General features: G+C 42.5%; 1 protein-coding gene across 1 annotated transcript; it reads right to left on the bottom strand.

Annotated features, from left to right (window-relative positions):
* Window positions 1-11,465: 11,465 nt before the first annotated feature.
* On the bottom strand, window positions 11,466-24,446 carry LOC124144675 (macrophage mannose receptor 1-like). Its single transcript, XM_048389448.1, has 5 exons — window positions 24,238-24,446; window positions 17,943-18,131; window positions 16,647-16,949; window positions 14,610-14,795; window positions 11,466-11,995 (listed from the first exon to the last, which is right to left on the bottom strand). Exons 2-5 carry the CDS (start codon window positions 18,118-18,120, stop codon window positions 11,769-11,771), a joined length of 894 nt encoding a protein of 297 aa, XP_048245405.1. The 5' UTR covers window positions 18,121-18,131; window positions 24,238-24,446; the 3' UTR covers window positions 11,466-11,768.
* Window positions 24,447-26,395: the final 1,949 nt, after the last annotated feature.

The following is a 26,395-nucleotide window of genomic DNA, read 5'->3' on the forward strand; positions in this document are numbered from 1 at the left end:
CAGGTGCGGACAGTCATCGGCTGTGAATATAAATCTTCGGATTCCGCTGCCAGGATGAGAATTAAGTACCTTTGTGATTTAGCAATAATCTTCTCAGCACAAAGGGGTGCCTGATGGGTTTGCCCAGTGGGGAATCCGGGTAGACGTATAGGTCCAAGGGGAACTCAACCTGTCGCAAGATTCTACTTACTGAAAGATGCTCATGGTATCAATCACTGGATTGTCTGGTCCAGACTCGATTATTTACAAACCGTCTTCATAAAGCTGGAATATTGCTGAGTACGGCGTTACACAACCAGCCAACCAACCAACCAGCCAACCAACCAACCAACAACCAACCAACCTCTTGCGTGATATCTAGATACTGTTCACAGCGGCGTTAAACCCAGTTCCCTCACTCACTCACCGAAATCGTCTAACACACATTAAGTCGGAACAGCCACACACACACACACACACTATTTAATTGGTTTAATCAATCAAGGGCATGCTTAAATATTCAAGACGAAAATATTAAGCCTGATGTAAACAGTTAATAACGATAAATGTATACTTGTTGCCTTAAAAACTCACGTGGTCTTGAAACATGTGGTTTGAAATGTACACATCATCAGCCATTATTCAACAACATTGTCAGAGAATTGCTGCACGTGCTATAGCTGTGTTTACATCTATATTTCAAGTTTGATAGTTGCCAAATGTTTAATGTAACACGTCTGCGTATCAAATGAATTAAAACTGTTGGTGGATGAATGTTTTTGTACCGGTATCTACTGACACAGGTTCCTGTGGCAAGGTTCTGATAATCTAGGACAGTAATTGTGGCGAGTTTAGTATGGTAGGGTGCTGATAACCTAGGGCAAAAATTGAGGCGAGTTTAGTTTGGGAGGGTGCAAAAATTGTGGCGAGTTTAGAATGGGAGGGTGCAATAATTGTGGCGAGTTTAGTATGGGAGGGTGCAATGATTGTGGCGAGTTTAGTATGGGAGGGTGCTGATAACCTAGGGCAAAAATTGAGGCGAGTTTAGTTTGGGAGGGTGCAAAAATTGTGGCGAGTTTAGAATGGGAGGGTGCAATAATTGTGGCGAGTTTAGTATGGGAGGGTGCAATGATTGTGGCGAGTTTAGTATGGGAGGGTGCAATGATTGTAGCGAGTTTAGTATGGGAGGGTGCAATAATTGTGGCGAGTTTAGAATGGGAGGGTGCAATGATTGTGGCGAGTTTAGTATGGGAGGGTGCAATGATTGTGGCGAGTTTAGTATGGGAGGGTGCAATGATTGTAGCGAGTTTAGTATGGGAGGGTGCTGATAACCGAGGACAATAATTATAGCGAGATTAGCATGGGAGGGTGCAAAAATTGTGGCGAGTTTAGAATGGGAGGGTGCAAAAATTGTGGCGAGTTTAGAATGGGAGGGTGCAATAATTGTGGCGAGTTTAGTATGGGAGGGTGCAATGATTGTGGCGAGTTTAGTATGGGAGGGTGCAATGATTGTGGCGAGTTTAGTATGGGAGGGTGCAATAATTGTGGCGAGTTTAGTATGGGAGGGTGCAATGATTGTGGCGAGTTTAGTATGGGAGGGTGCAATAATTGTGGCGAGTTTTTAATAGGAGGGTGCAACAATTATAGCGAGTTTAGTATGGGAGGGTGCAATAATTGTGGCGAGTTTAGTTTGGGAGGGTGCTGATAACCTAGGGCAATAATTGTGGCGAGTTTAGTTTGGGAGGGTTCTGATAACCTAGGGCAATAATTGTGGCGTGTTTAGTATGGGAGGGTGCAATAATCGTGGCGAGTTTAGTATGGGAGGGTGCAATAATTGTGGCGAGTATAGAATGGGAGGGCGCAATAATCGTGGCGAGTTTAGTATGGGAGGGTGCAATAATTGTGGCGAGTTTAGTTTGGGAGGGTGCTGATAACCTAGGGCAATAATTGTGGCGAGTTTAGTTTGGGAGGTTGCTGATAACCTAGGGCAATAATTGTGACGTGTTTAGTATGGTAGGGTTCTGATAACCTAGGGCAATAATTGTGGCGTGTTTAGTATGGGAGGGTGCAATAATCGTGGCGAGTTTAGTATGGGAGGGTGCAATAATTGTGGCGAGTTTAGTATGGGAGGGTGCACTAATTGTGGCGAGTTTAGTATGGGAGGGTGCAAAAAATGTAGCGAGTTTAGTATGGGAGGGTGCTGATAACCTACGGCAATAATTGTGGCGAGTTTAGAATGGGAGGGTGCAAAAATTGTAGCGAGTTTAACATCGGAGGGTGCAAAAGTTGTGGCAAGTATAATAAGGGAGGGTGCAATAATTGTGTCGAGTTTAGAATGGGAGGGCGCAATAATTGTAGCGAGTCTAGTATGGGAGGGTGCACTAATTGTGGCGAGTTTAGTATGGGAGGGTGCATTAATTGTGGCGACTTTTTAACAGGAAGGTGCAACAATTATAGCGAGTTTAGTATGGGTGGGTGCAATAATTGTGGCGAGTTTAGTTTGGGAAGGTGCTAATAACCTAGGGCAATAATTGTGGCGAGTTTAGTTTGGGAGGGTGCTGATAACCTAGGGCAATAATTGTGGCGAGTTTAGTTTGGGAGGTTGCTGATAACCTAGGGCAATAATTGTGGCGAGTCTAGTATGGGAGGGTTCTGATAACCTAGGGCAATAATTGTGGCGAGTTTAGTATTGGAGGGTGCAACAGTTGTGGCGAGTTTAATATGGGAGGGTGCTGATAACCTACGGCAATAATTGTAGCGAGTTTAGTATGGGAGGGTGCTGATAACCTAGGGCAATAATTGTGGCGAGTTTAGTATGGGAGGGTGCAAAAATTGTGTCGAGTTTAATATGGGAGGGTGCAATAATTGTGGCGAGTTTAGAATGGGAGGGTGCAATAATCGTGGCGAGTTTAGTATGGGAGGGTGCACTAATTGTGGCGAGTTTAGTATGGGAGGGTGCTGATAACCTACGGCAATAATTGTGGCGAGTTTAGAATGGGAGGGTGCAATAATTGTAGCGAGTTTAGCATGGGAGGGTGCAGAAATTGTGGCGAGTATAATATGGGAGGGTGCAATAATTGTGTCGAGTTTAGAATGAGAGGGCGCAATAATTGTAGCGAGTTTAGTATAGGAGGGTGCACTAATTGTGGCGAGTTTAGTATGGGAGGGTGCAATGATTGTGGCGAGTTTTTAACAGGAGGGTGCAACAATTATAGCGAGTTTAGTATGGGAGGGTGCAATAATTGTGGCGAGTTTAGTTTGGGAAGGTGCTAATAACCTAGGGCAATAATTGTGGCGAGTTTAGTATGGGAGGGTGGAAAAATTGTGGCGAGTTTAATATGGGAGGGTGCAGATAACCTACGGCAATAATTGTGGCGAGTCTAGTATCGGAGGGTTCTGACAACCTAGGGCAATAATTGTGGCGAGTTTAGTTTGGGAGGGTGCTGATAACCTAGGGCAATAATTGTGGCGAGTTTAGTATGGGAGGGTGGAAAAATTGTGGCGAGTTTAATATGGGAGAAGGCAGATAACCTACGGCAATAATTGTAGCGAGTTTAGTATGGGAGGGTGCTGATAACCTAGGGCAATAATTGTGGCGAGTTTATTCTGGGAGGGTGCAATAATTGTGTCGAGTTTAATATGGGAGGGTGCAATAATTGTGTCGAGTTTAGAATGGGAGGGTGCAATAATTGTGGCGAGTTTAGTATGGGAGGGTGCAGATAAACTACGGCAATAATTGTAGCGAGTTTAGTATAGGAGGGTGCTGATAACCTACGGCAATAATTGTGGCGAGTTTAGTATGGGAGGGTGCAATAATTGTGGCGAGTTTAATATGGGAAGGTGCAATAATTGTGGCGAGTTTAGAATGGGAGGGTGCAATAATTTTGGCGAGTTTAGTATGGGAGGGTGCAACAATTATAGCGAGTTTAGTATGGGAGGGTGCAATAATTGTGGCGAGTTTAGTTTAGGAGGGTGCTGATAACCTAGGGCAATAATTGTGGCGAGTTTAGTATGGGAGGGTGCAAAAAGTTGTGGCGAGTTTAATATGGGAGGGTTCAGATAACCTACGGCAATAATTGTAGCGAGTTTAGTATGGGAGGGTGCACAAATTGTGGCGAGTTTAATATGGGAGGGTGCAATAATTGTGGCGAGTTTAGTATGGGAGGGTGCAAAAATTGTAGCAAGTTTAGTATTGGATGGTGCAATAATTGTGGCGAGTTTATAATAGGAGGGTGCAACAATTAGAGCGAGTTTAGTATGGCAGGGTGCTGATAACCTACGGCAATAATTGCGGCGAGTTTAGTTTGGGAGGATGCTGATAACCTAGGGCAATAATTGTGGCGAGTTTAGTATGGGAGGGTTCTGATAACCTAGGGCGATAATTGTGGCGAGTTTAGAATGGGAGGATGCAATAATTATAGCGAGTTTAGTATGGGAGGGTGCAACAATTGTGGCGAGTTAAGTATGGGAGGGTGCAATAATTGTGGCGAGTTTAGAATGGGAGGGTGCACTAATTGTGGCGAGTTTAGTTTGGGAGGGTGCTGATAACCGAGGGCAATAATTGTGGCGAGTTTAGTTTGGGAGGGTGCTGATAACCTAGGGCAATAATTGTGGCGAGTTTAGTATGGGAGGGTGCAATAATTGGAGCGAGTTAAGTTTGGGAGGGTTATGATAACCTGTGGGGTGTGTGGGTGTGTGGGGGTGTATGGGGTGTGGGGTGGGGGCGTGGTGGGGTGGGGTGTGGTGTGGTGTGGTGTGGTGTGGTGTGGTGTGGGGTGTGTGGGGTGTGTGTGTGTGTGTGTGTGTGTGTGTGTGTGTGTGTGTGCTGATAACACAGGACAATAATTTTGGCGAGTTTAGTATGGGAGGGTGCTGATAACCTAGGACAATAACTGTGGCGAGTTTAGTATGGGAGGGTGCTGATAACCTAGGACAATAACTGTGGCGAGTTTAGTATGGGAGGGTGCTGATAACCTAGGACAATAACTGTGGCGAGTTTAGTATGGGAGGGTGCTGATAACACAGAACAACAATTTTAGCGAGTTTAGTATGGGAGGGTGCCATCATATATCCTGAATATTGTTGAGTGCTACGTTAAACAACAAACGAACAAACAAAACATGCTTTTTGGCTGATTTAAACCAAATACACGTCCATGCAGTATATTTCAGGCATCAAAGTGAATAGTTATTTTCTGTTGATGGAAATTGACAAAACTGGCTTGTGCGTTGTCATGAAGTATCTCCAAAAATGCTTGGGCTGAATGCCTCAGCTATCTATTCCGACATGTGTCAACTTAAGGGATAAAGCTCCTTTTTTTGCCACAGTTAGAAAGGAAGAGAGATCCTTGAAGATGATCGAAAAGCTTCATAAGTGAGTTAGTGAGTTGGGTTTAACGCCGCTTTTAACAGTATTCCCGTTACATCACGGCGTGTCAGCTTAATATGGGAGGAAAACCCGAAGTGATGCAGGTCTCAGACGTTTACCACGTCGGTGAAACCCAGAAGCACGGACATTGTGCTGACAAACCTAGAAACATAATCGGGGCGAACCGGGATTCAAACCCACAATCATAGGTTTCTGGCGTGCTCAAGGGGCGCAACTCTGCACAGCAAATCGCGGCGCCATAGACGACTGGGCCACCCGTGCCCCCTTCGAAAAGCTGAGGAAGAACTGGACATGGCGTTTCAGTACGCTGGATGTTAAGGCTTCCGATTCCTAACTAGAAACGCCAAAGGTTCATCATATCTTGTGAGAATTTACGTCGCTTTAAAGCAGGCAAATAAACAGATCGATAAACTGGGCTGACGACATTACGTAATCACATATTTGATTTTTGCAAATACCTAGCTTTTACATACATAGCCTAGTCTTTATATATATTTATAGATACGACTCATTTTCGTTAATTGTGCATATACTTGGCACAAAGCAACACGCAGCTTATGACAGCTTAATTGGTGCCTTGATTTGCAACAAGAACGAATCCTGTTTATTTTCCCTGCAATCCTAATGTGTCTTATGGTGTTCTTCATACTGTTGCCGGGCGGTTGGGTTGCCTAGTGGTTAAAGCGTTCGCTCGTCACGCCGAAGACCCGGGTTCGATTCCCGACATGGGTACAATGTGTAAAGCCCATTTCTGGTGTCCCCCACCGTGATATTGCTATAATATTGCTAAAAAAGGCGTAAAATAATACTCACTCACTCATTTTATGCAAGTGTGGTTAGAGCCGAGATTGCTCTGATCGGTCAGTCAGAGGTTATCAAATCACAATAAACCTCATTTAATTGAAGCAGCCGATTTGATGATCTCAGTGAAGAAGCTAATATTTATAGCATAGTTCTTCTTTTTCAGAGAATTATAATTAATTTTGAATGCGAAGCTTACGCTATATTCGGATATACAACTGGCCGAGAGGCAGTTCACATGACCGCGAAACTGACGTTCATAAGCATACAATGAACACATTTTGACGTTCATACGTTTCCACGAGATTTTATTCTTGAAATGATGTAAACACTGACGGACTACTTCCACAGTCACAGGGAAACCTCAGGGAATTCCCTAGCACCAATAAATACAGAAATGTTTTTTTTCTGATAATTTAGACAATTTAATCTGGAACTCATCGTTTTAGTAAGTGAGTGAGTATGGTTTTACGCCGCTTTTAGCAATATTGCAGCAATATCACGGCGGGGGACACCAGAAATGGGCTTCACACATTGTACCCATGTCGGGAATCGAACCCGGGTCTTCGGCGTGACGAGCGAACGCTTTAACCACTAGGCTACCCGGCCGCCCCCATCGTTATAGAATATATTGGGGAAAGTCAGAAGGTTAAACTGTATGGGGGCGGTCGGGTAGCCTAGTCGTTAAAGCGTTCGCTCGTCACGCCGAAGACCCGGGTTCGATTCCCGACATGGGTACAATGTGTGAAGCCCATTTCTGGTGACCCCCGCCGTCATATTGCTGCAATATTGTTAAAAGCGGCATAAAACCATACTCACTCACTCACTAAACTGTATGGCCGTTCACGAACATCCCGCTATGACTAACGAAGTGAACAAACAAAGAAATGCACATCCAAACAATCGTCTATGGATTTCTTGATTTTCAACAAGGAAAATGAGTGAGGAAGTGAAAAGGTTTATTACTGTCAATCCCGCTTTAATAAAATTTAATCCTTACCGTTTTTTTGCCTTCTGTTGTTAATTCTATGTGCGCTTCACACACTTAACACAAGCATTAAATTGTATATTTTACGTGTGCTTCCTTAACTCGACCATTAACTAAAACAAACCACAATCTCCATGAAAAGGGACCCTTCAGTTTGTGCTTGTTATACAACTATATGAACAAGACTTGACACTTGCATTGTTTGTAATTAATATAAGATCAATATGTCAACCCTGTTAAAATCTTACCAAATCCTGAAGGAATGAAATAGAACATGATGCCGATCAAATTTCACATTCTAAATCAGCGTCATAAGAACATTTAAAATCAGCACGCATAATGTCTCACCTTGTAAAAAGAACACTTGAAGTCTCACCCTTGCAATCAGCACACTTAATATCTCACCCTTGTAATAAGAACGCTTAGTATCTCACCCTTATAATAAGAACGCTTAAAGTCTCAAACTTGCAAGCAACATGCTCAATATCTCACCCTCGAAGAAAGAACGCTTAATGTCTCACACTCACAATCAGCATGCTTCATATCTCACCCTTGTAATAAGAACGCTTGATATCCCACCCTTTTAATAAGAACGCTAAATATCTCACCCTTGTTATATGAACGCTTAAAATTTCACACTTCCAATCAGCACAATCAATATCTCACCCTTGTAGTCAGAACGCTCAATATCTCACATTCGCAATCAGAACGCTTAATATCTCACCCTTGTTATATGAACGCTTAAAATTTCACACTTCCAATCAGCACAATCAATATCTCACCCTTGTAGTCAGAACGCTTAATGTCTCACAATCGCCATCGGAACGCTTAATATCTCACCCTTGTAATAAGAACGCTTAATGTCTCACAATCGCCATCAGAACGCTTAATATCTCACCCTTGTAATAAGAACGCTTAAAATCTCACACTGGCAATCAGCATGTTTAATATCTCACCCTTGTAGTAAGAACGTTTAATGTCTCACACTCGCAATCAGCACGCTTAATATCTCACCCTTGTAATAAGAACGCTTGATATCTCACCCTTTTAATAAGAACGCTTTATATCTCACCCTTGTAATAAGAATGCTTAAAGTCTCACACTCGCAATCAGCACGCTTAATCTCATCCTTATAATTAGAACGCTTAAAGTCTCACACTTCCAATCAACATGCTTACTATCTCACCCTCGTAGAAAGAACGCTTAATGTCTCACACTTGCAATCAGCACGCTTAATATCTCACCCTCGTAGAAAGAACGCTTAATGTCTCACACTTGCAATCAGCACGCTTAATATCTCACCCTTGTAATAAGCACGCTTAATATCTCAACCTTGTAATAAGAACGCTTAAAGTCTCACACTTGCAATCAGCACTCGTAATATCTTACCCTTGTAATAAGAACGCTCGATATTTCACCCTTTTAATAATAACGCTTAATATCTCACCCTTGTAATAAGCACGCTTAATATCTCACCCTTGTAATAAGAACGCTCGATATCTCACCCTTTTAATAATAACGCTTAATATCTCACCCTTGTAATAAGCACGCTTAATATCTCATCCTTGTAATAAGAACGCATAAAATCTCACACTCACAATCAGCCACTTCATATCACACACTTGTAATCAGAACGCTTAAAGTCTCACACTTGCAATCAGCACGCTTAATAGCTAACCCTTGTATTAAGAACGGTTAATATCTAACCCTTGTAATAAGAACGCTCAATATCACACTCTTGTAATAAGAACGCTTGATATCTCACCCTTGTAATAAGAACTGTTGATGATGATCATCATCATCCACCTTTTCAATCTCATCAATCCATGTTCAATAACCATCAAATAGCCAATTTCCGTTCACTGATTTACCCGCCTTAACTAGAAATAGGAGACCAGTGAGAATATCTCATCGGTTTCATATTTTGATCTGGGCATAAAGTTTCAGAGTGAAACACAATTCTCCACAAGACTGTATGACTAGAGCATGACTTCAACTTTCCCATGGTCAAGTTTCCCTTTATGTTAAATAATATTCTTGTAGCTCACAACTTTTGAGTTGCGATCCTGCATGCTCTTTCTACCAAGATTTTCAAGAGGAGTTGTTTGATCAAGATTACATCATTGCAAGCCTCTATCAAGCTTTTAAATCATTCTATGGTAGACATGTAGAGGACATTTCCAAATGTGCCCCATCAGTAACAATAATGATGTCCGATGCAATTCCCTGTCTTGTACCACATGTTCCAGGGTTTTTCTTCTGGTGAATTGACTTGCTTTTGCATGTGTTTGTAACGGGTGCCACCGTATAGGCAGGATACACTCACATTTCTTCGAAGACCTGGTATCATCACGATATGATAGTGATTAATAAACACATGCTCGCGAAACCGTCGAAATGATACAAGTGACTGCTTGCATCAACGATTTCTCATGAATATGAAAAGCGTTTTGTCGCTGATATTTATGTCAGCGTTAATTCATTCTGCTGTAAACCGCCTCCGTAGTCTAGTGGTAGAGCGTCCGCTCAGAGAGCGGAAGGTCCGGGGTTCGATCCCAGACCGCGTCATACCAAAAGACGTTAAAAGATGGTACTTGTTGTTACCCTGTCTGGCGCTCGGCATTAAGGGACTAAAACAAGGACTGGTCGGCTCGGATTCAGTATACTGTGTCTGAGTGGGAGGCGGTCACGTTAGCTGAGTGTTTTACAAAGTAATTTCGGGTATAGCCTTTAATTGTCACTGCCTCTTCACACAACAAAAGCTAAAACAATAGCCAACAATTACAGTTTCTTTTGAAAGGATCCCACTAACAAAGTACATGCAGCTTACGATGTTTTATGAGAAAATCAGTCAGACGTAAAACTTGCCGGCCAGCAAATTACATCTTCGAACAACGTCACGAGTCAACTCCAGATTTAAGAGGGCTGTCATTTAGTAGTTTGAGAGGAGGTATTTGTGGTATTTAAGTCACAGAACAACACGTCAATGATACCTGATACTGTCTGACGTTTGTTGGATACACCGCTGAGGTGCTATTGGGCAATCTCATTAAAATCAGATATTAGCTCTCGCTACCGCTAAACAAATAATCTGAGGACATCCCAATACGGGTCATGTCAGACCGACCTTTCGCGAATTTTGACCGACCAATGGAATGACTAACAAGATGCCGACAATAGCCAATCAGAATGCAGACTTTTCGTGATTTCGGGATCTAATCCCGGTTCGCCCCGATTATGTTTCTAGGTTTGTCAGCACCATATCCGTGCTCGTGGGTTTCACCGAAGTGGTAAACTTCTGAGACCTGCATCACTTTGGGTTTTCCTCCCACATTAAGCTGACACGAGGTGATATAACTGTAATACTGTTAAAAGCAGCGATAAACCCAACGCACTCACTCATTGAGATATTCGCACGATACCCTTTTGCTAGTGATAAAAGAAGTGAGTGAGTGAGTGAGTATGTTTTACGCCGCTTTAAGCAATATGAACCCTTGCAGGGAACCGAACCGGGGTCTTCAGCGTGACGAATGAACTCTTGAACCACTGGGCTAATCCACCGTCCCCTTAATACAACAAATCTACCCGTGAAGATTCCGGGGTAGAATAGGTCTTCAGCAACCCATGCTTACCGTAAAAGGCGACTATGCTTGTCGTAAAAGGCGACTAACGGGATCGGGTGGTCAGGCTCGCTGACTTGGTTGATGCATGTCATCGATCCCAATTGCGTGGAAAGATGCTCATTATATTTATCACTGGATTGTCTGGTCCAGACTCGATTATTTACAGACCGGCGTCATATAGCTGGAATATTGCTGAGTGCGGCGTAAAACAACAAAACAACCAATACAACAAATCAGGGGGAACAACTGAAAGGGTAGTCAATAACTACAGTAAACTACGGTTATAACGAACACGCTTATAACGAACTGACGGATATAACGAACTTACTTTTTGGTCCCGACTACTTGCTGTAGTCATGCTGTATATGTACTTATAACGAACTACGGTTATAACGAACTAAAACTAGTAGTCCCTTTGAGTTCGTTATAACCGTACTTTACTGTATAAATAATTTAGATATTTATGTATGATTTTATCACTTTGTAAACAAAAAACGATGATTAGTTTATGTGATGATTGTTCATTTCTTTCCATGTGTATATTGTTTGACAGTTATGTTGCATGAAAGTTACTGTATGAATATGGTGTAAAATTTCAGATAATACGTTGCTTAGAATTGTATAATTATCTTAGTATTTCTTTTTCTCTTGTGTTTTAATGACAAACAATTCATTAAGCATGCAAAACGTTTTGTTATCAAGTAATCTTTATTTGAACAGCAGCATAGCATCTTTATATCAATAGTGTCTCATAGAAAAAAACACCTTAACACACGTTTCTTTACACAGAAGCATCGTCGGATTATGATGATCATCTTTGGGAGGTTATAATGATTATTGTTGTGTCGATAAGTCTCAGACAGATATTTATTTTAAAAAAGCATCGCATCATAGAATTCCTTTTGTTTCCACAGTCTTTGCAAAAAAATACCCTACGGTTGCAAGAGAGTCGAGAGTTTCACAGTCGATACTGGTGATCCAGTGATAACCTATATAGGAATATCGCATATGTAATAATATGCGTCATCGTAGCAAGAGATGTCGTTCAACTTGTAGCCAAAATTTCTTCTGAGATCGGCACATTCTTCGTATATGTTGTTCGGCTCCTCAGGTGCCCACACTGCAGCGTCAATAGGCGTCCCGTCATGCCATCTATTTATCTCGTACCACATGGAAATCTGTGAGGCTCCAACGATGTACGGATACCATTCGCCAACTGTAACAAGAAAGTGAACCCTTTTAAAATCCTACTTTCTCAACATTACTGACACATTTGAAAACGTGTGTGTATTAGTGTGTGTGCGCGCGCGTGTGTGCATATGTGTGCTGTTTGCATGCGCGCGTGCGCCTGCGCGGGTAAATGGGTTGGTGCGTGTGTATGCGTGCGAGCGCGTGTGTTTTTACGTGTGCATATGTGTGTGCGTTCGTGTGTGTGAATGTGTGTGTGCGTTCGCGTGTGTGTATGTGTGTGCGTGCGTGCGTGTGTGCGTGTGCGCGCGTGCTTTTCGAAATTTGACCAACGATACATTGATATGCTGTGGAACATAAAATATCCATAAATATGAAAAGACCAACACGAATGAAAGGACGATATAAAGAAAAGGTATCCACTGAAATAGTTTTAAATCAAGGATTTTAATTAATTAGCTGTGTGAACATGAATCTTCACATAGATCTGGTGTGAGATTTCTTTTATTATTGACTTATAACATTGGTTTATTATTGGATGTGAAACAAAGTATGGTTCTATAGCTGATGTGAGACACGGTGTTGTTGTATAGCTAATGTATAGATGATGTGAGAGAGGGTGTGATAGTATAGCTAATGTGAGACACGGTGTTGTTGTATAGCTGATGTATAGATGATGTGAGAGAGGGTGTGATAGTATAGCTAATGTGAGACACGGTGTTGTTGTATAGCTGATGTATAGATGATGTGAGAGAGGGTGTGATAGTATAGCTAATGTGAGACACGGTGTTGTTGTATAGCTGATGTATAGATGATGTGAGAGAGGGTGTGATGGTATTGTTGATGTGAGACACGGTGTTGTTGTATAGCTGATGTATAGATGATGTGAGAGAGGGTGTGATGGTATTGTTGATGTGAGACACGGTGTTGTTGTATAGCTGATGTATAGATGATGTGAGAGAGAGTGTGATAGTATAGCTAATGTGAGACACGGTGTTGTTGTATAGCTGATGTATAGATGATGTGAGAGAGGGTGTGATGGTATTGTTGATGTGAGACACGGTGTTGTTGCATAGCTGATGTATAGATGATGTGAGAGAGGGTGTGATAGTATAGCTAATGTGAGACACGGTGTTGTTGTATAGCTGATGTATAGATGATGTGAGAGAGGGTGTGATGGTATTGTTGATGTGAGACACGGTGTTGTTGCATAGCTGATGTATAGATGATGTGAGAGAGGGTGTGATAGTATAGCTAATGTGAGACACGGTGTTGTTGTATAGCTGATGTATAGATGATGTGAGAGAGGGTGTGATGGTATTGTTGATGTGAGACACGGTGTTGTTGCATAGCTGATGTATAGATGATGTGAGAGAGGGTGTGATAGTATAGCTAATGTGAGACACGGTGTTGTTGTATAGCTGATGTATAGATGATGTGAGAGAGGACGTGATAGTATTGTTGATGTGAGACACGGTGTTGTTGTATAGCTGATGTATAGATGATGTGAGAGAGGACGTGATAGTATTGTTGATGTGAGACACGGTGTTGTTGTATAGCGGATGTATAGGTGAGGTGAGGTGAAATGGGGTTTAACGTCGCGTCCAAGATTATTGCACTTATATAGCGACGTGCATGCACGTGTATGTGTGTGTGTGGCTGCTTGTACTAGTCCGGACTGATGCCGATTTATAGCGCTAGCTCACTGAGATACCATGACGCAGTTTAACATGAATACCCCACTCAGACACAGTATACTGACTCCGAGCCGACCAGTCCTTGTTTTAGCCCCTTAATGCCGAGCGCCAGACAGGTTAACAACAAGTACAATCTTTTAACGTCTTTTTGTATGACGCGGCCCGGGATCGAACCCTGGACCTTCCGCTCTCCGGGCGGACGCTCTACCACAAGACCACGGAGGCGGTCGCTGATGTATAGATGATGTGAGAGAGGGTGTGATAGTATAGCTAATGTGAGACACGGTGTTGTTGTATAGCTGATGTATAGATGATGTGAGAGAGGACGTGATAGTATAGCTAATGTGAGACACGGTGTTGTTGTATAGCTAATGTATAGATGATGTGAGAGAGGGTGTGATAGTATAGCTAATGTGAGACACGGTGTTGTTGTATAGCTGATGTATAGATGATGTGAGAGAGGACGTGATGGTATTGTTGATGTGAGACACGGTGTTGTTGTATAGCTGATGTATAGATGATGTGAGAGAGGGTGTGATAGTATAGCTAATGTGAGACACGGTGTTGTTGTATAGCTGATGTATAGATGATGTGAGAGAGGGTGTGATAGTATTGTTGATGTGAGACACGGTGTTGTTGTATAGCTGATGTATAGATGATGTGAGAGATGTTGTGATAGTATTGTTGATGTGAGACACGGTGTTGTTGTATAGCTGATGTATAGATGATGTGAGAGAGGGTGTGATAGTATAGCTAATGTGAGACACGGTGTTGTTGTATAGCTGATGTATAGATGATGTGAGAGAGGATGTGATAGTATAGCTAATGTAAAGATGATGTGAGACAGTGTGTGATAGTATTATTGATATGATACATGATGTTGTTGTATCGTCAGACTGAGCGAAATACTCAAGACCCTAATGTAGCATTTATATAATCACTTACTATCTTTCAGATGATTCGTCACATCATTGAATTTGTCCATCGTATTCAGAACGGCCAAGCGACCAGTACCGTATCCATCATTCCTACATTTGTCTTCAGCGCGCCTTGGCTCTGTTTCAACGTGAACGAGTTTGAAACAAATGTTGGAATCACGGTGATATATGTAATCACTGTCACATATCCATGCTGAAAAAGAATACAAAAATAATACTAATTGTTAGTTGAAAACCCTAATACTTAAGTACTAGAAGGATATATAATACATATGATAGCTGATGCAAATGAGAAACATTTGTGGATGAACAAGAAATATATCAGAGGAGTATGAGAATTTATGATTGTTAGAGCTTTTAGAAACTCCGATATTGATATAGTTGTTGTTATTATGAATTCACTCTCTATACTCCTTTAGGATCTGTACCTTTTCAGTCACTTTGCTAATCTACCAGGGTCTTCAAATAGTTTGGACAGCTCCATAAAATAGTGGTTAGATGACTTGGGCTAAAAACTCAAGGGAACTCTGCTTGGAGTATCAGCAAACATATGTGTCCATAACGTAACGAAATGTAAGTGTGCATGCAACTCTGCTAAATTATATATTTAAAGTGCATTTCTGTCATACCCATTCTTTGCGAGTAGACTATCTGAAAAGGGTATGGCCATTCGAAAGTTTCATGTTTGATCTTGATGATGAATGTGTGTTGACGTTGGGAATGTCAACCCTCTTGTTGCAAATTTAGTGCTGTCATTACTTTTCATTAAAACATTTCATGGTCCAATTGTTATACGTCATCTTCATATAATTAAATTAGAATCTCGTCACCACGTGGAATTCCTGAAAGAGATGATTTGACAGGATGCAGTATTCACAACTCTTTTCTATGTGTCACATTGAACTACGACCATACATGTATTCTGGTATATAGGAGAGTTGGTCAAAACGTTCTGAGCCTCACAAACAAACCCAACAATTGTGAAAGTGGTTTCATTTCTATTTTTCAACATAACCCCCCTGCTTTTCAACACACTTCTCATATCGAGCTATGAGATCGTCGTAGTCAGAGCGATTTTCACGAAATAATTATTTCTGTTTAGGAAACAGGTGGCAATCACTTGGTGCCAGGTCTCGCGAGTATGGAGGAGAGGCATTGTCATGAAGTAGTAGAACTCCATCAGTCAGCATTCCTCGCCGCTTTTCTTTGATAGAATCTCTCAGGCGATGAAGCAAATGAGTTAATCAACAAGGTTCACACCCATTGCATTCCAGAATACAGTGGCCATAACTTGTTTCAATGAACCTGAAATTAATAATGTCTTTGGTGCCGACCCGTGAAGATTTCGGGTTAGAATAGATCTTCAGCAACCCGTGTTTGCCGTAAAAGATGACTATTCTTGTCGTAAAAGGCGACTAACGGGATCGGGTGGTCAGTGTTGTGTAAACTTCCGGCATGACATGGCCTGGTATGGAATATGCTGTGGCGTTATGGAAGCGAGTTGGACTATCTATAAGGCTCATCTCTCGCACAGTTGGTCTATCACACATTTCGTCACACGGTTGTTCATCGCTTTGGTACCAGATTTCAAGTGAGGATAAGTCATCCTTCCTGATTCCCAGCCTTGCCCATCTCGGAAGCTTGACGCAGTATAATATACATTATTATCACTGACTTTTGCGATCACCACTGTATTTTTGCTTTTCATATTGACCACTGCCATCATATTATTTATTGCCATTGAATATTGTACTACCACTCTATTGTTTACTGCCATTGTAATTGCTGTGCAGTAATTTGTATTGATTTGTAAACTTAATGTATTTTGTAATCCATTTGTTGATTGTATACCACTTGTTGTTTGTTTGTTAATTTCACACCAACTTCGTGTACGTATACGTAAACATTTCTGGATTAACATATTGTTTCAATTTGGGAATCGACACGTAACACCATAAACAAACTTTATAAGTACAGTTATAGACCAGATAAAGCCATATTTTGTATGTTAATGTATATTGCAATAAACAAAGGTTATACTTACGTCTGTCGGGTTCCAATACAGGAATGTCACAGATGAAGTCAAATTTATTACTGCATGAGCTGTCCATGAGCTGCAGGTGTTTGTTGCGGGCGATTGCGTTGCATTTCTGAGAATCTCCGTTGGGTTCACCCTGAGCCCACAGATGGTAGTCAACCTTGTGGTCGTCAGCCCAGTAGTTGTAGTCGTAAAAGTGGAAGTAGTAGCGGAAATAGTAATAGTAGAATGTGTAGGAGTACCTGTAGTTGTAATCGGTATCTTGCCACTGTTCTGATCCAACCCAGAAATACGTTCCATCTCTGCGTTCTGTAATCAATTTGGACAAAATGTACATTAAAGGGGAAGCGTACACGCAAAAATCAATTTTTTTCTTTTTCTAAACAAAACGCAATTTTAGAATTAGTTAGTATCTGTGTTTGAAAATATAAACTCACTTTTTTCACAGTGAAAGATGGAACCTCACAATAGTGTGAAAATGATATGCCGTTATGAGGCCTTCGTTTTTCGAGCTAAACACGCCTAAGTTATCCCCCTTAGATTGTGACGTAAGTGGTGCCAATTCAACTGGGTCCCTGTCTATTCTCAACGCAAAAGATATCAAGTACCAGTTTGCGGTAAAACAGCATGGCCTACGACACACTCCGGCGTAGTGGTGACTCAGCATAACACTATGCTGGCTGGCATCTGAGACGCTAGAATCACACACCTGTATCTACACCACGTGAAGCGGCTCTAACAAAACATGATGACGTCATTATGTTTACCAATTGGCACCATTGACGTCATATTGCAAGGGGCATAAGCCATGGTGTTTTTGTTATGGAAATAGAACACTAGGTAAATGTGAAAAATATAAATCGTTTTAATGCAAAAAATATGTTTATTTATTGTGTCATTTTTATATTTTTGTCCATGACACTACTAGGTTAACACTTTTAATGTGGAAAAAGTACAAGAAAAATAGGTTCATTTCCGTGTGAACTTGCCCTTACACAGTGTTTCCACTGTGTATGTTTTATAATTTTCTACAGTCAATTTGGCAAAGATGTTCAAATGTAACACCTACCTCAGTGCTCGCGATACCACCGAGGCCTTGTTTCAGAAACTCTTCTACAAGAGGCGATAACCAAATCCCCCATACCCCCTCTCCTCCTCCCCCCCCCCCTCTCTCTCTCTCTCTCTCTCTCTCTCTCTCTCTCTCTCTCTCTCTCTCTCTCTGCCTCCCTCTCTCGGTCATAAAATACTATGGTTGCAGGCTGTGTATATCGTGAGTGTGTCAATTAATTATTCATTACTTACCGTCTTCGAGATATTTTTGAACAGTGTGAAACTTTTTGGTCGTTGACAGAGAAGCAAGTCCACCTGCTCCACCAGTATAGTAATTACACATGTACTCTGCGTAATTAAAGTTAAGGGCGGTGCCAGTAAAGACTTTGAAGCACAGATTTGCGTCAGATTTATAGATGAAGCCAGCCATGCAGTCCAGTGCTGAAATTTTGAAATACACCCAGAGAATAAAATCACAAATAATTACCAAGGAACAGTAGCCGAAAACATTTAAGGGACACTTCGGTGTTCTGCGGAGATCGAGATTAACAGATCAGGAGATCTAGATTAACAGATCTCAATGATCTTGCGCGATGATGACTGGACAGTGTATCACAGAGATACCTTGGGCATGTTTGATTAAAACATTGATAGGTCAAATGAAGCTGAAGTTCACAAAAAGTGAAATTAATGTCTATGAATGTTCGACAATATGACAGAAACAAAATGAGAGACAAAAGAAACTATACCTCTCAGTTGATTTTAAGGTACGTTTGATTTTGAATTGAAAATATAAATAGGTTAGCGATTTATATACCCAAAATATGAACCACACTGGCACTTCTCTAGCACTCAGAAATATATCCACGTGGTTTTATTTAAGAAAAATACTATTTGATTTAAAACTTTAAAAAAGAAGAAAACGCAATTCACGTAGTATACAACTGTCGAAATCTTATCTTTGAAAATCTATAAATCTAGTAAATCTAAATCCTGCATTACCCCTCTATGCATTTACTACTGTTTTTGGACACAAAGACGAAGCTGTAGAAGAAGCTACAGGAGAAACCATCGTCGTATTATTGCCTCTTCAAATCTGGATTCACAGCCCAAGTAGGTTTAGCCAATAGTTGGTTATATGTTATGTAATTTATTTATATCGTCTTGGGTGTCCCATTTCTTTTGCATCAGATCTCGGATATAGGATGTAATCAGTGGCTTGTAATCAGTGTATGGGAGCTATAAATAATATCCTTGATACTTGATGCCTTGAAATATTTATCCCCCTCGACGGCAAAATCAAAACTGTCAAGCAGGACATACTTGACCGTGATTCGTTCATCACGAGGGATACAGAATGGAGGATCTCCACCTTTCAATATATGTTCATGTGTATACATGCTATGGTCAATACGTCATCGTCGTATTATGACCTCTTCAAATCTGGACTGACAACCAAAGTAGGTGTAGCTAATAGTTTGTTTTATTTCATGTAATATATTTATACCTACATGGGTGTCGTACTTCTTTTGCATAACATCTCTGATAACAGGCTTACAGTCACTGTATGGAAGAAGAAGTGGTGTCACAGATTTCATGAGTGCTGCTTTCGTGATGAGTGAGTGAGTGAGTGAGTGAGTGAGTGAGTGAGTGGGTTTAACGCTGCTTTTAACAGTAATCCAGTTATATCACAGCGTGTCAGCTTAATGTGGAAGGAAAGCCCGAAGTGATGCAGGTCTCAGACGTTGACCACTTCGGTGAAACCCACGAGCATGGGCATGGCCATCGTCATGATGGAGGATCAGATGATGTAACATATTTTAACATGGTAGGAAAATGGTCGCTTCCACTGTGGTCATCATGGACTGACCATGCAAATTCAATTAGTAAAATATAATCTACAACTGACAAGTCCAGACAAGAGTAAGTCCCAGTTGCAGGATGTAGATACGTGTGAGAACCATCATTAAAAAAGCAAAAGAAATCCACAAGTAATTTCCAAATGTTTTTGGTGTCAGTGCTACCCCAAGTGGGCTATGAAATCTCTCATGATGACACATGGTTAAAGGAGCTGATCATACAGTGCCTGAAGATCAGATTGTCGAAGAGAATACGGCGGCGGTACAGGCAAAGACCATAAAATAAAAACAATGTTCAGTGTTACACGTACTACAACAGGCTATTACAACTACTATAACAAATATTATCTGTGTCTACATGTCTTCTCTTATTTTTCGTACGAGAACCAGCGTATTGTTGGGTAGCCATGATAGAAAAAAGTGATCAACAAGAACTGAGTTGTAGTGGAATCGGACTACAGACACCACAGCTACAGGGATGCTATACTCCAACAAGAACGACCCAGCTATGTATGTCAAACAGAATAATAGTCATTGTGGTTCGGCACTTTGACACTTTTCTCAAGACAAACAGAACCTGGAGTTCAGTTATGCCAGATTGGTCCATGAGGCACTACCTTCCTGAATCTAAAGCCATGCATTTATTATGAGTAATAGTCATCTTAGTCCATAATACAAATATTCGATTATAACGTGGTAACCATGCCAGGGCATGACATGACCAGCCAACTGATAGAACCGGGACCATTCTTCCACCCGTCCAGGTGAAGAAAGGGTCGAAAGGAACACCTGTTTCTGGCTCCAGTGCATTCAACCACCAGAATCCAATCCTCCACTGACACAGGGGCTGAACGCACATCAAATGGGTTGGCCAATTCGGTCGTCTCTCACGACCAGTAATGGGGTGCTGAGGATACAATCTATTTTAAAGTGTCCCCACGGGGGTGATCTTTTGAAGAACCCTGGGAAAGAGTACTGCAGACGGACAAAAATACGCTCTTTGCCATGCTACGGGACTGTGAATGAATCCACCATACAAGCCTGTGGGTCTGGGATCGGGTTACAAAAAAACGAGAGCAATGTTGGGATGACGTGGCGCTGGCACACCAGATGGAAATATCGGGAAGAAGCTTCGATTCCGAAAGAGCTGTGAAGTCACCAGACCACCGTGATGTGTACCTGTACACAGTGAGCAATGGAGGTGCTCTTCCAGTGTGATATCACCTGAGCGCCTTCAACTCCAAGTTTTGTTGATGTGCCAATGCACTGAACGCCGGACCACATCCCCGAGGTCGTCTGAGCCTCTAGATGCGCACCTCAACCTGAGGAGGCCTCTACGAACAGGTAGGACGTCGGGGATAACTCTGTTGCAGAGACACATTCTAGGACGTTTGACTCCACCGTCCACCAGCTGAAATGACTCCTGAGATGAGAGGGCAGAGCACCAGACAGCCCCAGGTCCTAGTCGACCTCAGCCAGTCACATCCTGGGCTGGCGTGGGCTGTTGAAGAGCGGGTAGCAGATGTTAGACTGTAAAGTTGAAAAGTCAACATCAGTGAGGTCTCTGATCGTGTCATGTCATGACGATACGTGGAAAAGTGTGTTCCTCAGCGAACCAATGCCAAATCCCATGTAGACGAAATAAACCGGCTCCTCAACCGATCGCTGAGGCTTCAACGTAACGGTTTAGTTAAAAGTCGAAGCTGTATCCAGAAGATAAAGCTGAATATCTGTGAAACTTTGGTCTCAAAGATCGCGCCGTGCGAAGTAAGATGGCCATGTCCATCCTCTGGTTGTCGTATATACACTCCTGTTCTTATATCGAGGTGACGACGAACCGAGGTGTCACGTTACTCCACGTGTAATCATCAAAGTTGGACGGAAACTCGATATAAAGTAGATACGACTGAATATATATATATATATATATATATATATATATATATATATATATATATAATTCCTTGGTTAGAAAGATCGTACCCTATGGAGGAAGATAATCGTTTCCATCCCCCGACAGTATAAGCACTCTCGTTCTTAAACCAAGGGGGGAACGGGTGGCCCAGTCGTATAAGGCGCCGCGATTCGCTGTGCAGAGTTGCGTCCCTTGGGCACGCCAGAAACCAATGATTGTGGGTTCGAATCCCGGTTCGCCCTGATTATGTTTCTAGGTTTGTCAGCACCATACCCGTGCTCGTGGGTTTCACCGAAGTGGTAAACGTCTGAGACCTGCATCACTTAGGGCTTTCCTCCCACATTAAGCTGACACGCCGCGATATAACTGGAATACTGTTAAAAGCGGCGTTAAACCAAACTCACACTTAAACCAAGATGGCTCTTTACTGCACTTGTTGGCATTGGACTGAAGTAAGTGACTCGGTCATATAAATGTACAGAGAAAGACGTCTGGTCAAGTGGTTGCAACAATAGGTGCAAGTAGGCATGAAATCAAGTGGCACAAAGACACTGCAAGGACTCCCATAAATTCAGTTGACCTTATTCCGGTCGGCGATGCTTCCAGTCGAGAAAACCACGTTAGCCAGAAATGAGGTTCAAGCTTCACACTGACAATCCCCAGTGAACTATATGGTAGATAGAAGGGGGGTTCCAGAGTTCTGTGAAGAATGTGTGACGTGCCCAGTGCAGGAGGAAAATGATCACTATGATATTTGAAGCGCCTGGCCCTAATCTGCATACGATGATCCCGAGAGGAGGGTACCCGGTTGCCTATGACGAATCTGTCAAATGGCTTATCGAGCGTGATTAGTGATGATCTACAAGTTCTGGTGTAGATCAGCGTAGACGTCGATGGTGGTACAGCTACATTCGGCATAAGAGTCTTCACTGTGTCTTCACTCAAAAACTCATTGGTAGACTCACGCGAACTAGTTGTAAAAGAACACTTAGAACGTACACATAGAGTTCACAAATAGAATGAATTACCAATACAAAATAAAAGAGTGAGTGAGTGAGTGAGTTGGGTTTAACGCCAGTATTCCAGTTTTAACAGTATTCCAGTTATATCACGGCGTGTCAGCTTAATGTGGGTGGCCCAGTCGTCTAAGGCGCCGCGATTCGCTGTGCAGAGTTGCGTCCCTTGGGCACGCCAGAAACCTATGATTGTGGGTTCGAATCCCGGTTCGCCCTGATTATGTTTCTAGGTTTGTCAGCACCATACCCGTGCTCGTGGGTTTCACCGAAGTGGTAAACGTCTGAGACCTGCATTACTTCGGGCTTTCCTCCCATATTAAGCTGACACGCCGCGATATAACTGGAATACTGTTAAAAGCGGCGTTAAACCAAACTCACACTTAAACCAAGATGGCTCTTTACTGCACTTGTTGGCATTGGACTGAAGTAAGTGACTCGGTCATATAAATGTACAGAGACAGACGTCTGGTCAAGTGGTTGCAACAATAGGTGCAAGTAGGCATGAAATCAAGTGGCACAAAGACACTGCAAGGACTCCCATAAATTCAGTTGACCTTATTCCGGTCGGCGATGCTTCCAGTCGAGAAAACCACGTTAGCCAGAAATGAGGTTCAAGCTTCACACTGACAATCCCCAGTGAACTATATGGTAGATAGAAGGGGGGTTCCAGAGTTCTGTGAAGAATGTGTGACGTGCCCAGTGCAGGAGGAAAATGATCACTATGATATTTGAAGCGCCTGGCCCTAATCTGCATACGATGATCCCGAGAGGAGGGTACCAGGTTGCCTATGACGAATCTGTCAAATGGCTTATCGAGCGTGATTAGTGATGATCTACAAGTTCTGGTGTAGATCAGCGTAGACGTCGATAGTGGTACAGCTACATTCGGCATAAGAGTCTTCACTGTGTCTTCACTCAAAAACTCATTGGTAGACTCACGCGAACTAGTTGTAAAAGAACACTTAGAACGTACACATAGAGTTCACAAATAGAATGAATTACCAATACAAAATAAAAGAGTGAGTGAGTGAGTGAGTTGGGTTTAACGCCAGTATTCCAGTTTTAACAGTATTCCAGTTATACCACGGCGTGTCAGCTTAATGTGGGAGGCCCAGTCGTCTAAGGCGCCGCGATTCGCTGTGCAGAGTTGCGTCCCTTGGGCACGCCAGAAACCTATGATTGTGGGTTCGAATCCCGGTTCGCCCCGATTATGTTTCTAGGTTTGTCAGCACCATACCCGTGCTCGTGGGTTTCACCGAAGTGGTAAACGTCTGAGACCTGCATCACTTTAGGCTTTCCTCCCACATTAAGCTGACACGCCGCGATATAACTCGAATACTGTTAAAAGCGGCGTTAAACCCAACTCACTCATCACTCACTATGTGAAAATCCAAGTCTCATTTGTCCTGTTTGGGAATTCATTTCACACAATTTTGAACAACGACCTTTCAAGGTGACCGAGAACGTTGGTTGACTGATGAGCGAGTACTGCACATGTTAATATGCTTCTGTAAGACACTCATCTTCGATGACAATTTGGTTTTAGTTTCAATTGTGGTGCTGGTTACTGGTTGTAAGAGACGCCTTCGTGCTGTTTTTGTCAGAAACGTGAACTCAGGCCTCCGAACAAGCCACCCTATTTCTAGAATGTCCGTCGCTAATTAAAAAACATATTTCCTCGATTGTTTTAATTATGAATACTTGGAGGACGCCACTTTGCGTTCATGATATAATATTTCAATTGAAATTGTACTTACGCCTGACTTCTGATGAGTCGATTTTGGACGCAGCTGTAGATGTAGTTGTAGTGGTGGTGGTGGTTGTCGGAGCAGGAGTTGTAGATGTTGTAGTAGTGGTTGTCGTCGGAGCAGGAGTTGTAGATGTAGTAGTAGTGGTGGTAGTGGTGGTCGGAGCAGGAGTTGTAGTTGTAGTAGTAGTGGTGGTAGTGGTGGTCGGAGCAGGAGTTGTAGATGTAGTAGTAGTAGTGGTTGGAGCAGGAGTTGTAGTTGTAGTAGTAGTGGTGGTAGTGGTGGTTGGAGCAGGAGTTGTAGATGTAGTAGTGGTGGTGGTCGGAGCAGGTGTTGTAGTTGTAGCAGTTGTGGTGGTTGGAGCGGGGATTGTAGTTGTCGGAGTGGGGGTTGTAGAAGTCGGAGCGGGGGTTGTAGTTGTCGGAGTGGGGGTTGTAGTTGTTGGAGCAGGAGTTGTAGTTGTTGGAGTGGGGGTTGTAGTAGTCGGAGTGGGGGTTGTAGTAGTCGGAGCGGGGGTTGTAGTAGTCGGAGTGGGGGTTGTAGTAGTCGGAGTGGGGGTTGTAGTACTCGAAGTGGGGGTTGTAGTAGTCGGAGCGGGGGTTGTAGTAGTCGGAGTGGGGGTTGTAGTGGTCGGAGTGGGGGTTGTAGTAGTCGGAGTGGGGGTTGTAGTTGTTGGTGTGGGGATTGTAGTTGTCGGAGCGGGGGTTGTAGTAGTCGGAGCGGGGATTGTAGTAGTCGGAGCGGGGGTTGTAGTAGTCGGAGTGGGGGTTGAAGTAGTCGGAGCGGGGGTTGTAGTAGTCGGAGCGGGGGTTGTAGTTGTCGGAGCGGGGGTTGTAGTTGTTGGAGCGGGGGTTGTAGTAGTCGGAGCGGGGGTTGTAGTTGTTGGAGCAGGAGTTGTAGTTGTCGGAGCGGGAGTAATGGCAGGTGCAGCAGTTGCTTGTGGTCTTTGGTTGAAACCACCAAGATTAACGACAGGATTTGTCAATATTATTTGGGGTCCAGATGGTAGAAGCGGTAGAAGTGCTTGGCTTGAACTGAGGGCCGGCGTTTGACTTCCACTTTCAGATCCTGCACACATCATGATCGATCATTTTACATCATTTTCAGTATGTTAATATTATGATTTTATAATGAACTTGGCGTTGTTACATTGACTGACAATCTTACTTCTAATTGGTGAATTTGTCAATTGGTCCTTTCTGATCGTACATATCATAGATAGCTTTGTTCTCCTCCTCGCCCAAAGCAGCCTTCGACTTTTAGCAAAATGGCCTTTCAAAATAGATCTAAATAAATCACATTTGTCATTCTGGCTAATCCTGTGAATGGCCGATCAACAATAAGGTGGGGTGGTGTAGCTACTGTTTACATGCTCGTCGCGCTGAAGACACTGGTTCGAAATTCGAATTGTGTGACAACCATTATATTGCTGGAGTATTGCTGAAAGGGGCGAAATACCCCGTTAACTCACTCACTGTTCAACAGCAGTCATCAAGTTGAATATTTCGAGAACATTTCTCAAGAACAATGCGAAATTGGTGAATTTGATTTAATGTTTTCAAAATATGCATTCCTCGATGGAACTTTATGTTTCTTTTATAAAAAAAACCACATACTGCTGCACTTGGTGAATTTGATTTAATGTATTCAAAATATGCATTCCTAGATGGAACTCTATGTTTCTTTTATAAAAAAAACACATACTGCTGCACTTGTAATCTTCTCTCAATTCCACTGTTCCATCCATAAGACAGGTGGCAATAAGCGCCCCAAAAGCATCAGCTGTATAGCCTTCTTTACATTCATACTGAATGACCACGGAGCTGCCCTCGCCAAATACTGGAGGACGTTTAGCTGGCTTCCAGGACTCGGGAATCCCTTCAGGGTCTCTGCAGTCCGGATCTGGTGACACGAGAACAAATGAGGAGAAATATAGAATACTAAACTCGCTCTCGTGTAATACCAATTTTATGAAACTCGTGAATAGTTGTGGTATCTGACGAGCACGTCAAAAGTTGAAACGTATGAATTTCATACCATACAACGGGTCTACTTTAGAATTCACAAAATTATCGTAGGGCTAAGACTCTCGCATCTCACATACTTTAACTTAGACCAACGACTGTCGTTGCGCTACAATACGATCGCCTTGTGGAACGGGCCTTGC

The sequence above is a fragment of the Haliotis rufescens genome, unplaced genomic scaffold, assembly GCF_023055435.1.
Source record: "Haliotis rufescens isolate VD_foot unplaced genomic scaffold, xgHalRufe1.0.p SCAF_8, whole genome shotgun sequence".
Lineage (NCBI taxonomy): Eukaryota > Metazoa > Mollusca > Gastropoda > Lepetellida > Haliotidae > Haliotis > Haliotis rufescens.